The following is a 15978-nucleotide window of genomic DNA, read 5'->3' as shown; positions in this document are numbered from 1 at the left end:
GGATAGAATGTTGGTAGGTGAATGGGTTGGTTCAGATGGAAGGCTGAGACGACTTTTGGTAAAAACTTGGTGTGCAGTCTCAGGGATACATCTTCCGAGCAGGTCATCTCAGATCCCTTGAGCCATGGAGGAGCCATGCTCTCTGGTGGAATCTTTGAGGATCCGGATGCAGGACATGACCTGCATTCTGGGATGGCAGATGAGGCAGAAGCTGGAGCGTGTATGGTGGACGCATTGCTAGCTGGAGAAGGTAAGGATACTAGATTTGTCAAGACCACGTAGGAGCTATTAGGATTACTGTGGCTGTCCTGTCTGATCTTGTGAATCACTTGAGCCTGGAGGAGGGTAGGAGGGAAGGCATATAAGAGAGGAGCATTCCACTTGATGAGAAAGGCGTTGTCTAGAAAATGTGTACTGAGACCTGTCCTGGAGCAAAACCTGAGGCATTTGGTATTTCACATGGTTTCAGAGGACTATTGTTGGGAACCCCCACTCTTGAAGCACGTGGTTGTTGAGCTCTCACTCATGATCCTGAGAAAAGTGCCTGCTATGGGTATCTGCCATGGTGGTCTGGCATCCAGGTAGGTATGATGCTGTGATGTGGATATTGTGCCTGATGCACCATTGCCAGAGTGTCATGACTTCCACGCAAAGGAAGCGTGACCATGCTCCCCCTTGTCTGTTTATGTAAAACATACAAGCCACGTTGTCTGTAAGGATATGAATGGCCTTGTCTTTCATGATTGGCAAGAAGAATAAATACTTTCTTTTGTTTATTTATTTATTTTTTTTAAACAAGGCAACGGGGACAGAGAAACTAATTCACTAACTATCCCAACTAAATAACGATAGTAAATAGGTTAGAAGAGCTAACTAGCGAGGCACTGCTAAGTGCTCCGACTTGAAGCCAAAGGCAGTAGAGAAGGAACTGGGGTGGCGGGTGTTGGTCACACAGTGCCAGTTAACCGCCTGAAGCAGCACAAGACGGGACCATGCATGCTACCACAAATCTCTGATTACAAGCACTGGGGCGCACAAACACCTAAAGTGGAGCACTCACAGGGACAGCACTCGAAGAAGAACAGCTTTTTGTCTCCCTCAGTACATCTCCGCAGACCTCGATAGGTGGCTAGGGTTTTGGGTGGTGCGGACATTCACTGAACGTTCACTGATAGTTGGTAATGTCAGGAGGCTGCTAATAAAAAAATCTGGGCTTGAACTGAATAACTAGAGGGGACATATAGTGATGTGAACACCTCAAGGGACATGCCTTAGTAATGGGCACAGAAATGGGGCACTATCTCCAGAGCACCCATTTCTCTTCTCCAGCTGTGGCCCAAGGGGGATATCCCCACTGGTGTGTGTATGTGCCTGCGTGCACATGTGTGCACTGGGAAGAGGGGGGGATGACACAGCTGGGTCTGTAGGCTCTAGGACCTACAATAGTATGTTGGATCATGAGGACTTATTTGCTGAGTGACAAGTTAATTTTCAGGTTTCAAATTGTTTAACAAAAATTATAGCCACATGTATTTAATCTGTATTCTTATTGAGATGTTTGAAGAGGGAAGAGCAGAGTGGCACAAGGCAAATAAACAATTTATTACCCTCTCCTAATCTGAGAAGAGTCTGGGAAAAACTTTGATTTAAAGCAAAAAGAAAGAGGAGTACTTGTGACACCTTAGAGACTAACAAATTTATTTGAGCATAAGCTTTTGTGGGCTAAAATCCACTTCATCGGATGCATGCAGTGGAAAATACAGTAGGAAGATATATATACACAGAGAACATGAAAAAAATGGGTGTTGCCATACTAACTATAATGAGAGTAACAGTTAAGGTGGGCTATTATCAGCAGTAAATTCTCAATTCACTGCCCTCCCGCCGCACTGCAGCAAAATCTACAAATAAATATATGTATTTTTGAGTGTTTATGAACAGATATAGCTATCCATATCTCTAAATAAACAGAGAACACTAGAGGGACATGTTATGCAATATATCTACAAACTGAAGTGCCTTGCAGATTCAGAAGTCTGGAGAACCCTTCTCCCTTTTCTGGGGGCACTAGTATCCATGAAGCAACTTCTTTTAACTCGCCATATGTGGTCTTGAGGAAAGAAAGGAAGAAACTGAAGAGAGGAGACAGTCAGAAACCTGAGCTGGGAGGAGCATATGAAGAAGCAGTTTGACGCTGATGATGACATCAGAGTGCTGTGTACAGTTTAAGCCGGGGTTGTCTGACATGGATATCATCAGACTGCTTTGTACAGTTTTGACCCTGACTGTTATTATAACAACTTGAATAATGGAGAGGAGATGACACCAAGCTTGGAGAGGTTACAAGCACTTTGGAGGACAAGATTACAATTCAAAATGATCTTGATAAATTGAAGAATTGGTCAGAAATCAAGAAGATGAAATTCAATAAAGGCCGTTGCCAAACCACTGAATTTAGGAAGGACAAATCAAATGCACAACTACAAAATGGGGAATAACTGCCTAGGCAGCAGTCCGGCAGAAAAGGATCCAGATATTATAATGGATCACAAATTGAATGCAAGTCAACAACATTATGCTGTTGCAAAAAGGAGCAAACGTCATTCTGAGGTGTATTAACAGGAGTGTCGCATGTAAGGGATGAGGACTAATTTTTTGCTCGATGTGGCACTAGTGAAGCCTCAGAGGTTGTACTGTGCCCAGTTTTAGACTCTTCACTTTAAGAAAGATGTGAATAACCTGGAAAGAACCCAAAGGAAACCAAGAACAACAACAACAAAAGAAGTTTAGAAAGCATTACACATAAGGAAACGTTGAAAGAACTTGGTCTGTTTAGTCTACAGGAGAAAGCTGAAGGCGAATGGTAACAGACTTCAAATTTGTAAAATGTTGTTATAAAGAGGATGGTGATCAATTGTTTTCCATGCCCACTGAGGGTAGGACAAGAAGAAATCAGCATGGTTTGTAGCCAGGGAGATTTAGGGTAGATATTAGGAAAAAATCTAACTATAAAAACAGTTAAGAATTAAAACAGGTTATCAAGTGAGTGGTGAAATCCCCGTCATTACAGGTTTTTAAGAAAAGGTTAGACAGATGCCGGTCAGAGATGGTTTAGGTATTCTTAATCCTGCCTCAGCATGGGGGATGGACTAGATGACCTCGAGGCCCCTTCCAGCCATGCATTTCTGTGATTCTCTCTCCTGTGCAGATCCGCTGTTTACTCTAACCCTCTTCCATCCAGGCTCTTACCCTCAGCCTTGCTCCACCTCTCCTCCATGCTCATGCCCTTGCCTTCTCTCACTTGCCCTGTCCTCTCTCCCTTTTACGACCCCTCCCTTTTTCTTTCTCTTTCCATTCAGCTAATTCTCTTCCAATACAATCCTACCAAAGGATTTAAACAACAAGCTCTCCAAGCCCCACATCCCAAAAAAATCATGAAACTAACATGATGTTAGTTAACTATCACTGTTCATTCTGTTTGTGTTACATCCTTTCCTCCCTAATCTTCATCTCTCTTCTCTCTTTAGACTTAGGGCTTATCTACATAGACATACACAGTTTGAAACAAATTGGGGTGTAAATCTACCCTGCCTTAGCATGCTACACACTAACTGTCAATCTGGACTCTGCTGCCACACACTAACAATTCATAGACTCATAGACTTTAAGGTCAGAAGGGATTATCATGATCATCTAGTCTGACCTTCTTCACATTGCAGGCCACAGAACCTCACTCACTCACGCTTGTTCTGGATCCGTCACTTCTGGTTGAGTTACTGAAGTCCTCAAATCCTGATTTAAAGATTTCAAGTTACACAAAATCCACCATTTACACTAGTTTAAACCTTCAAGTGACCTGTGACCCATGCTGAAGTTCCTTAGTACACTTCAATCTACTGCCATTTCAAAGCCGGGTACACTAAGGAAAGCAAAGCAACAGCATCCAGATGGAAACTTTATCCCAATTTGCTGCGGACTAAATGTCTTTGTAGACAAGCCTTAAAGAACCAGATTTTTACATAGAATTATGCACCTAACTCCCATTAGGTGCCTAATTCCCTTAAAAAATAGTGCTCACTGGGGCAGGGATTGTCTATTATTCCATGTTTATGTGGTGTGTAGCACAAAATGTCCTGTTCTTGGTTGGCCTGTAGGTATTGCTAGTTTTTATTTATTGTTTGTATTAAAGGAAAATCCATAAAACCTGACTTTAACAATCCAATACAATACTGTTGGTTTACACTGGACACTTAATTAAATTATGTAACAGGTGAGGTTTACATTTATGGTTAATTGTTAAGGCCAAATACAGCCTTAGAAATACTCACAAAGATTTGTGTGCACACATTTGAGGGCAGAATCATGTTTGAAGGGAACATAGTGCATATAGAGCAAGTATAAAATGACTGCCAATGTAAGTGATTGAAATAGTCTGCACAGTTTTTATTTTACCACTTTTTGTATTCAAGGAGAAACATTTGCAAATGTGTGAATTATACACATGTATATAATATCAATCAAAGAATTATAGTGAAATTGGGATAAATAAATAAATATGGTTGTCAAGTGATTTAAAAAAATTAACCGCACTTAAACAATAATAGAATACCATTTAAATATTTCTGGATGTTTTCTACATTTTCAAATATATTGATTTCAATTACATCACAGAATACAAAGTGTACATTGCTCACTTTATATTTATGTTTGAATACAAGTATCTGCACTGTAAAAAAAAAAAAAATCATATTTTTCAATTCACCTAATACAAGTACTGTAGTGCAATCTCTTTATCATGAAAGTTGAACTTACAAATATAGAATTATGTACAAAAATCTGCATTAAAAATAAATTGGTGTAAAATTTTAGATCCTGCAAATCCACTCAGTCCTATTTCTTGTTCAGCCAATCACACAGAGAAACAAGTTTGTTTACATTTGCAGGAGATAATGCTGCCTGCTTCTTGTTTGCAATGTCACCTGAAAGTGAGAACAGGCATTCCCATGGCACCGTTGTAGCTAGCATCACAAGATATTTACATGCCAGATGCACTAAAGATTCTTATGTCCCTTCATGCTTCAACCACCATTCCAGGGGACATGCGTCCATGCTGATGATGAGTTCTGTTCCATAACAATCCAAAGCACTGCAGAGCGATGCATGTTCATTTTCATTGTCCGAATAAGATGCCAAGCAGAAGGTTGATTTATTTTTTGGGGGTTCTGTAGATTCTGCAATGGAGTGTTGCTTTTTTAAGATTTCTGAAAGCATGTTCCACACCTCATCCCTCTCAGATTTTGGACGGCACTTCAGATTCTTAAACCTTGGGTTGAGTGCTGTAGCTATCTTCAGAAATCTCATATTGGTACCTGTAGCAGGGTGGTTACCCTGCTCCTGCCCTGACAGGCTTAAAACAGCCCTGGGGGAAGGTTGTGGCTGGGAGCTGCTAAACTGGGCTGATTGGGAAGTGGCTGCAGTGCTGGCCTGTATAAAGAGGCTGGGAGCCAGGGGCAGACAGGAGTTGCTTTCTGTTTGTAGAGGGAGATGGGCCTGATTGCAGGGAGCTAGACACAGGGTACCTGAGTGAAGCAGGGCTGGGGAAAGGCAGAGGAGCTGAGGAGCTCCAGCCTGGAAAGCCCCAGGCTGCGACCTAGCACAAGGCCAACAGGTACTGGGGGTTGCAGAGGGCAGCCCAGGGGTAGGCCAAGGCAGCAGGTCCAAACCCAACCTTGCCAGTGATGAGTAGGCTGATACTGCAGCCTGCCCCAGGGCGTGGGGCTAGACGATGACTGGCAGTAGCCTTATACTGAGGTGAGGTGAGAACAGTGGGTGGGGGGAAGGGAGACCCTAAGACTGAGGGGTTCTTGCCAGCGGGCAGCACCCAGGGAAAGGGGCACCAGGGTTCTGGGAGGGACACGGGGCCAGAAGACAGGTGGATCACCGGCCTGCAGAGGGCACTCCAGAGCTGGAACGATCTAATTCCCAGAAGTCACCAGCAGGAGGCGCCGCAGGGTGAGTCCGCACATCTACAGTACCTTCTTTGCGTTTTGTGAAATCTGCAGTGAAAGTGTTCTTGAAATGAACAAAATGTGCTGGGTCATCATCAGGCTTCTATAACATGAAATAGATTGCAAATTGGGGGTAAAACAGAGTAGGAGACATACAATTCTCCCCCAAGGAGTTCAGTCACAAATTTAATTAACACCTTTTTTTAAAAAAATGGCATCATCAGCATGGAAGCATGTCCTCTGGAATGGTGGCTGAAGCATGAAGGGGCATACAAATATTTAGCATATCGGGCACATAAATATCTTGCAATGCTGGCTACAAAAGTGCCATGCGAATACCTGTTCTCACTTTCTGGTGACACTGTAAATAAGAAGAGGGCAGCATTATCTCCTGTAAATGTACACAAACTTGTTTCTCTTAGCAACTGGCTGAACAAGAAGTAGGACTGAATGGATTTGTAGGTTCTGAAGTTTGACATAGTTTTGTTTTTGAGTGTTTGAGTTATGTAACAAAAAAATCTACATTTTTAAGTTGCACTTTCAAGACAAAGATTACACTATATTACTTGTATGAGGTGAATTGAAAAATACTATTTCTTATCATTTTTACAGTACACATATTTGTAATAAAGATAATATACACTTTGATTTGAATTACAACACAGAATACATATTTCCTATGTGGGTAAAACTACAAAATATCCAAGATGCTGTTGTAAAGTAAACTAAATCCTGCATTTAGAATCAATGGGAATTTTGGGTGAGCAGAGAATGGAGGATGTGGCATTAAGGGTGAAATTCAGCCTGGAATCAAGTCAATGGTAGTTTTGTCATTAACTGGAATGAAACAAAGACTTATTTTCAGTTGATATTTTTATCTCTTTGCTCTTCATTATTCCCTTTTAAAACAACTTCCACACAGAAATGATCACCCATTATGGCTTTCTAAAAAAAAAAAAAAAAAAAAAATTGGTCTTTCCCTCATTTTACACCTTTGTTATGAGTTATGTAGTCTCTCTCTTTCCTTAGATATAAATTTAACTACTTTTTTGCTTGTTTACAGTAGTTATAATATAATACACATATATTATATTTTAATTATTCATTAATAAATACAACATTATTAGTAATGGTGTTAAATTAATGTACACTGGCAAAACTGGAAAAGAAAAAGTGTACTGGATAAAATTAATAACTGAACATAAGTTTTGCAGTCATTTCTTTTTATAAAATGCCATACTACTCTGAAAAAGGGATGTGTAAAAATGCACCTTTACACTAAATAGATCTGCTGCCTGCACATGGGTACATTTACAGACAGATCTGCTGATTTCAGGAGTAAAAGTGTCTTTTATTATGCTTCTTACCATATTAGCATTTTACAGCCAGTGTTGTCAAGATGGAGTGAGCTGGAGGATTCTATTCCATTTATTACCAACATAATCAAATCAGTTACATCCATGCAAAACAACTGAAGAAAATGTTTCCCACAGGTGTCACGGGAGGAGGCAGGAGGATTCATAATTTGAAAAGTGAGATAGCACGAATATAACTGAAGGACAAGTCTGAGGCCTGCTGAGTCTTTATTACTGGAAATGATGACTGAGAAGGAAAGACCCCAGCTCAACTCTATGATCACGGGTGGAGTTTATAGGGGCTGTATTTGAGAGATCTTTTTTCTTGCAAAATGAACACCTCTGATATGTATATCAGTGAGAAAAACATGGAACTCCAAAATAAGATTCTTACAGAATTACTATTCAGAGAAGAACCACACTTTAGACATGAATTAAGGACATTTTCAGCTCCTCCTGGATTAGTGAAGCTATATAATAGTTTTTTTTTCTATTTTCAGTTCAGCGGGAAAGGTTACATTTTTTTACATTTTTATTCTTGGCAGAGTTTAGAACAGCTTATTTTAGTTCTTTCTTCTCCCAACTGAAAATACAAATATCACACTTTTCTTTTTCCCACTAGAGTCCTCTCGAAAGCCACATGCTTTTGTAAAACTAACCACTTGGTTTAAAACTTCTGAAGGATAAAAAGACAAACCAATTATAATGTATTTTCCCGAAATTCACTGCTAAGCACTGAAGAGTAAAAAGACATTCTATGTCTAAATATCCAGTAAGTCTGAAGGAAGATTAAGTAGTAGGGTTTAAACAAAATAAAAATGGGATTTCCCACTGTAATGTGACTTCTAGGAAATGCAAGAGCAAATATCCAGTGAAGTCCTATATAGTTTCATGGGAGTTACATACACACATCTGAGGACAGATTTTGGCCATAATGCTTAATCTTGTTAATCTGAATACAATCTCCGGATCAGATACTTTTCCTCTACCTACTGTATTATTTGGAGAGAATTACTTATTTCAGGTGCCCAACTTTAAGATGCCACATTTCAAAATTTTATCATGGATTTCAGGAAAAATAGATGCATGGATATATCTCATTATACTTGCTGCTGTTCGTGACCAATCTTTATAGTGATGTACTAGCAGTAACTTCCTATTATAACAGCATTGCATAAATGACTTAGGAAAATGAACAATTTTAACTGTATTACAAATTATTAAATTGTGCTGTAGTTAAAGTTTAAAAAAAATTAAGTTTATGTACTAAAGTTATGCTTTAAGAGCAGTTTGCATCCACTATACTGAAAATCCTGATAGTTAATGAATTAAAGCTTGTTTCTGGCAATATGGGTCTATATGGACCTGCATTCTACAGCTGTGTGGTAAATGGCTAAGTAGTATTGATAAGTCAAGGCAATTTGACTATTCCCTGGAGACACAGTCTGATGTTCTGGCCATCTCTTTTCCCTACTGGATTCCCTACTTACATGTTATTTTGAAATAAATAAATAAATACATAAATAATAATAAAAAAAACAAGTCAGACACATCGGTTGGCTAGAATTATAGAATTTAGGACCCAAAGGAGCTTTGGAGGATTCCATTAATCAGAGATATAAAGCTTATTTTGAAGGTTTCTAGCTTTTTGCCTCCTAAACTGCAATATTCTACCAAAAAGCTTTTTCTCTAGATTTCAGAATGATGCAAATGTTGGCATCACCAGTGACAACCATGCAGGTTTTTTATTTAATATTTTTCAAACATGGACCTGCCTGATTTCATGTAGTTTTTTGAGCGTTTGTTAAATGTGTGGTATTTTTTCTCAGTTTGTTTTTAAACAGGGAAAATAACATTTTATATGCATACCTAAATAAGAATCAAAGCCAAATAGAACAGGTTGGAACAGAGGTCTGCAAATCAATAGCTCTCAATGAAAAAATAATGTAATCTATTTCTAAACTGTCAATTAACCTGTCATTTTCTGTTATATGATCAAAACACAGTCTATTATATCAATGAGCACTTGGGGAAAAAACAACACTGAAAAGTTTGAAGCAAAAAACAATAATGTTGTATCACTGTTTTGTCAGTCTTTACTTACCAAGAACATAGTTCGGAAGTTGCTTATATCACCAAAAAATTCCTCTATAGTTGTTGCTTTGGGATCAAAGGTAAAGTACTCTCCCAAATTCTCATATAACTTGGTCATGTTGTTATGCATGTTGGACAACTTTTCATACTGGTCTTGGGCGCTCTTAGTAAAGCTGTAAGTTTGTGTTAAGGAAGATCATGCAAATATAACCATCTCAGTGTTAAAACAAAAAACAAAATAGCACAAAAATTAAGATTATATTCTCATTTAATCGATATTGCTCTATAATCCAACCTGATATTTACTGAGTTTATTGGGGTGGGGGAGAATTATACGTACTCAGGAACATTTCATCACTGGTTTGCAAATTTCCCCTTGTTATGGCCTCTTGTCTAATGGTGAAGATCTTCCTGCTTAGTTGCCTGAAAAAAGTAATACTAGACAGTATTAGAGACAAGATGAAACAATCCTGCCATGATGCAATGACTGCTGAGCCCCATTTTGCTTCTGCAATGTCAGTGTGCTCTCCATCGGCATAGGATTTTATATCCATTTGCACTGAATTGCATCTCATCACCCATAGCCAACTATTGAACTAATCTCTCACTTTGTGGTTTGATTACATCCTTCTGTGTGTTTATTATAGCTCCAATTTTGAACATTGTTGAATTTACACCAAATACCCCCAAAATAAAGACAATGTAGCAATTTAGGGTGCTGAAAGGTGGAGATTTCACTTTTTTTTCCTTTTAAAGATTAGTTGGTTTAAAAAAAAACCTTCTTGAAATCCGAAGAGTTCTGGACTAGCAGGAAGCATCAAGCATAACAAGACAAGGGTTACTGCCTAAAGAAAGGCTAGATACTTTACAACTGTGGCAGAAGTGGCTTGCTGGACAACATTTGAGAATCACTACTTGAAATGTGCAACATTTACAACAATGAACATAAAATATCTAGTGCAAATGGATACTTTAAATTAACCCTGAAGCTGTCAATAAGACAGTCTCATTAATTTGAAGTCAGAGGTTCAAAAAACAAACAAACATTGTCCTCGGATGTGGTGGAAAACATGAGTGATATAAACAACAAAGAATTAGACATGATATAAAAATTGTCAATCTCTCCATAAAAGCAGATTGGGAATGAAATGTTAGGGATGTTTACAGGACTCAAGAATGCACAGTATCTGTCCATTGTTTAAAATGTCACAAGTCTGTTGTATACTGAAGTATACTGCACATATTTATTAGTAACTGAAGAGCGGCTAGAAATCAAGTAGAGATCCACTTGACCTTCACAATAGCTTTCATTAGAAATTTGGTATAATTATCACTTCAAATGAAAGGAAGTCATTTTATATGTAAACACAATATAATCTATTTTCAGAAAACTGTATCTGAGAATATTTATCGGTTAACACACGTTATTAAGGGAAGAATTAAGATAGTTTCCCCATTGTTTTCCTCAACGGTTATTAACAGTTTCAATACACTTCTCTCTTTTGTTGTTTTAAGATCAGGCACATGCTACCTTTAAAACTGTTAGCCCATGGTTAAACAAGTTCCTCTGACCCAGAACTTCAGTTGAATAAATTGCTGTGCTGTACATAAAAAAAACATTCAACCCACAAACCAAACAATCTGACAGAGAAGTAATCAAGTTGTGACACCCAGGAATAAAGGTAAGGAAATCCAGGCTGAAACTCAATTCTTAACATTTCCATTATACTTAGGTATTGGTGATACCTCAAAAGCCTATGCAATCTTAGAAACCTACTGCAATGCAATTCCAAAGTGAAAAGTGCTCTATCGAAAAAAGTTCTAATATTTTGCTTGAATTTTCCTTGTTTGTGACTAAGTGAGGGAATCAAACCCCTCACTTAAATACAGCATTCTAAGAACAACATAGAGAAGTCCATCCAAGAGAGACCACCTCTTTCTAGGCAACGTATATTTCCAAATCATCTCAAACATATCAATTCTGTTTCATCTTTCTTCAAAGACTTCCAACAGTTTTTAAGACTAATTTTACTGTAAATCAGGGCTGGCTCCGGGCACCAGCCCAGCAAGCAGCTGCTTGGGGTGGCCAACGGTGAGGGGTGGCACGTCTGGGTCTTCGAAGGCGGGTCCCTCACTCCCTCTCGGAGCGAAGGACCAACCGTTGAATTGCTGCCGAAGACTGCAGCGGCAGTGGTAGAGCTGCAGATTGGGATCACAGCTTTTTTTTTCCTTCTTTTTTCTTTTTGCTGCTTGGGGTGGCAAAAAGCCTGGAGCCGGCCCTGCTGTAAATTATATGCAAATATTGTTTGGAATGAGGGGAAATGACCAAGTAAGATTTATTCCATATAAAGCTTGCTGGTACATCGAAGATACATTTTCCTGCTGGATGTACATTACTGCTACAACTTAATGAGTGAGACACTCTAAGGTTTGAAATAAGAACTGTGTTTATTGATAAACTGTGTGTCCAACTTGGAGCACCCTTTTTCTATCACTGACGATACTTTAGAGGTATAAGTAGTATGTCAAAATGCTAGAATGCCAAACAAACAAAAAATAAAATCACTATTATCTGCAAACAAAACAAAGCAAAAAAAAAAGAGGAAAACTGGTTAGATTACATACCCACAATGTGGATGAGACATACCCACAAAGCTTGTTTAGAACAGACATCTAGGCATAAAAAACACTACATTGAAGAAGCAAATGGGCTATCTATGGTGAGTTTTTCGCTACTAGTACTTATGTTCCACCGTGCCCTGTCTATACATTCTATGTATAATTCTTATCAGGAAAAAATGACTAAGACAACTTAAACTACACAAGATTTTCTTTATAAGGTCTTGAAATGTTCAGGTTGCTCTTTGTGTTTTATGGAGTTCTACATAATGTGTTTTCCTGCTAGTTTCTAACATCCATTGACATAAAAAAATATAAATCAGTAAGATGGGGGGAAAAGGTGCATCTTAATGTAGTATAAACTAATTACTAATTACTAATTTTAAAATAGTAAAAAATTCCATGCTAACCCTAAACTAGAGGTTATGAGCTTTTTTAGGTACGTATATATCAGCAATGCCTACTGTTTTCCAATTCAGTTGTCCACAATTTACCCACAGTGGAGCTTGGACTGCTAAAAACTCACATTTTACATAAGACTGATTTGGAGTAGCTCTGTCTCCACTAAAAATTAGGATATACACAAATGAATGAGAGGTTGGCATTGACAAAGCATTGGGGCCTAGCACATTTGTGGCCAGCAATGGCACATTCCTGGATTGAGGGCTTCACACAGACTAGAGAATTTTTTATTAAAGCCTGAATTACCTTTGCTGGTACACACATTAGTGGCTGTGAGCCACTGTCCTGAACAACCTACTCAGCAAATTTATCTTGGGGGGGGAAAAATTAGCCTACACAATTCTACAAGTTCCTTCTATCCTCCCCTTAACAAAATAAGCTGTGAGTACTGTGGGAATGGAATTCTTCTTCCTCCAATCCAGTGGGTAGGAAAAGGGACACTTCTGCAGCCACTACTACAGCCCTTGGGCTTCAGTAACAGCCATGGTCCATGGAACCGCCCGCCATGAAGTTTGACTCTTTGCACAAGACTTTGCTGAGTTCCTATTCATGGCCTTTTCTCTATCTGCCTACCCAAAACTGTGCAGTTGAACGACAACACTCACTCTATGTTTTGGCCATTGTGTTGCTGTAATGGAATTTCAAGGGCATATTTTTACCATGAGTTAACTCATCACCTTACAGAAAATAAAGCAACATATTAAAGATGTGAGGAACTACAAAGTTACATACACTGTTATATTCCCTCAAAAATTAGTGTTATATTATCAACAAACATAAATCACCCCAAAATACTTAAAGCTAATAAGAATTATCACCAAAAAAGTGAACTTGCATGCATCATTTGAAGAATAAGAAACTGAGATGCAAAATCTGAAACTACAAAGCTATTAAAATGATAACAGTATTGTTGTTATAACTCAACAAACTCCTTTTCCTAATACAGCCTTGAGTTTAAAACCTGATTCCACTGAAGTCGATGGAAGTTTTGCCATTGACTTCAGTGTACTGCCTTTTCTTGACTGTTAAGATTATATGTTTTGAAGATGATTGCTCAAGCAACAAGTGAAGGGAATTTTATTTGCCAGTGTCTGTTTGTCTACCACAAATTCTTTTGGGTGGTGCCCTGTTCCATTCTGTCACTTTCCCATGGTAGAACACTGACTGAGGTTAAGCACCTCCTTTCTAGAAGTGTGCATGAGCACTAAGCATAGTTTTCGTGTAGCAAGACAGCGATGGAAACTTGAGTTATTGCTCCGCTGAAGAGGACTGTTGTAGGTTTTATATACTGTCTCTTTAAGCGCAAGGATGACAAGTAACAACCACCAGTCATCTATTTTGTCTGGCTCCAGTAAGGTTTAGGATGTTAAACACGCCTACCTACAACTGCAATGTCATGTTTAATATCATGTCACATAAGAGGCATACCTGGCTACCTCTTTAAACATCTGGGCTAAGGACTTCTACTGCCCTAAGCAAACTGTAAAATGACTACTTCCATGAATGTTTTGGGTCCATGAAGTGGTTTTTTTTTTCCCCACGAAAGCTTATGCCCAAATAAGTCTGTTAGTTTTTAAGGTGCCACCGGACTCTTCGTTGTTTTTATGGTTACAGACTAACACAGCTACACCTCCGATGAATGTTTTGCTGTCTTTGCTGTGGACTTTGCTTAATTTTCAGCCTTGATTTTGCTAGGTTTCTAGACAAATTCCACATGTTCCACAGGAACATGATTTCTATTTTGGGGCATGTGGGGAAAAGAGGGTATTTGTTTCATTAGCTGTTTCATTCCTTAGGCTAGAAAATACTCCACCAAGCTAATAACACAACTGTATCTGATCACCAGCTATGTAACATTATCCACAGTAAAGCTTTGAGATTTTTATTTTATTAGGTCACAGATAAAGTGTTTAGTATATGCATTTTATATACCCTTCAGTCTACTTCCTTCTCTCATTTTAATTTTAATATTACTGCAGATGGCAACTGCTTTTAAATCAGAGTTTGAGAATTTTTGAGTACCAAATTAGAATGTTTGAAGTGGCATTATTTTAGTCTAGAATAATAACAACAACAACAATAATAAAAGAGATGATTTTAAAAGCCATCTGTTTCCTTCTAATTTTCAACTACACTTAACCTTCAGACAGAACATAAAATAAAAGGTTCAGTAATTGAAATGAAAAAAAAATGAATTTTATTAGATAATATAGTATTACACATTGCATGACTTCTCACCAAATAACTCTAAAGTAACCTCAAATGTAAGCATTCAGTTAAACAAGCCATACAAGAAGAATGTTCTCTCTCAAAGCACTAAGAGGTAGGGAAGTGGCGCTTCCATTAACAGATTATTCGGCTAACTAGGACCTTTCACTTTAAAATGTCATGTGTCTGCTACATTAATGTTTTCCCTTTGGAGAAACTGCTCATTTTTAATCAGTTGAGCTGCCATATTAAAACTGCTGTCTGATTCTCTTGTTACTTTGACATGGAAGACCAACATGTAGATAAACAAGTAAGTGTTCAGACACGGAAAGATATATAAATAAGGCTATGTTTATGTCACAGAGGTCATGGAAGTCAGGGAATCTATGACTTCCAGAGACCTCCAACATTCTCTGCTTCAGCTCCAGGAGCTGCAGGACTCTGGAGCTGGCAGCCAGGGCCCTGGCAGGGTTCCAGTTACTTCTCTAACAGCAGTGACAGGGGCCCCCCTGCAAGGTTCCAGCGACATGTGACAGACTCCTGAGGGGGTCCTTCTGAGGGTTCCAGTGACGAGCAACAGCCTTGGAGGGAGGGGGACACCTCGAGCAAGTGGCTGAGGGTGTCCCGTTTTCTCTTGGGAAATATGGTTACCTTGCAGCTCCCAGCTGCCATGGGAAGAGAGGTGAAAAGAAATGTTCAGTCATTTCATCAATGAGCTTCATACTTGGAAACCTACAAAATGATTATCATTTGCTGGTATTTTACCAAAGTCCTGAAGAAGCTCACCAAATTAAGAAACTGGTGGATATACATGCCACACTATTGCATACTGTCAAGCATACAATAATAATTATCACCCAGTGAGTACAAAGTGTGATTGTGAATCATTATATGCCTGTGGTGGGAAAATCATCTCTGCTACCTTGGGGTCTATTGGTTTCTTTCATATAATACATAAATCAGAAATGGGCATAGGGAAGTCAAGTTCAAAGAACAAAAACTGCAGGTCCAGCTTTGAGGGGAGGTTTACTTCAAGTTCAAGAACATGGTCCTAGTTTTCTAAATCTCCCTGCAATTTGGGTCTGAGCTGCCACGTGTTCAGTAACCCTGACACTGCATATTTGAAGGAATGACAGGGATAATCAAAGCAAGTAAAAGATTGGCAAGAGCTGGAGACACGAAAGCTTATGCTGAAATAAATTTGTTAGTCTTTAAGGTGCCACAAGTACTCC

The 15978-nt window shown here is 38.8% G+C and overlaps 1 protein-coding gene across 3 annotated transcripts in view; it reads right to left on the bottom strand.

The window, feature by feature from the left end:
* Positions 1 to 15978, bottom strand: part of DIAPH2 (diaphanous related formin 2) — an 834834-nt gene that overhangs the window by 206674 nt on the left and 612182 nt on the right. For all 3 annotated transcript variants that reach the window (XM_045029932.1, XM_045029931.1, XM_045029930.1), the window contains one exon: positions 9468 to 9632. In XM_045029932.1, the coding sequence (XP_044885867.1) occupies positions 9468 to 9632 (165 nt within the window). The remainder of the gene's footprint in view (positions 1 to 9467; positions 9633 to 15978) is intronic.

The sequence above is a fragment of the Mauremys mutica genome, chromosome 9, assembly GCF_020497125.1.
Source record: "Mauremys mutica isolate MM-2020 ecotype Southern chromosome 9, ASM2049712v1, whole genome shotgun sequence".
Taxonomy (NCBI): domain Eukaryota; kingdom Metazoa; phylum Chordata; order Testudines; family Geoemydidae; genus Mauremys; species Mauremys mutica.
This window is presented reverse-complemented; position numbering and strand designations above follow the sequence as displayed.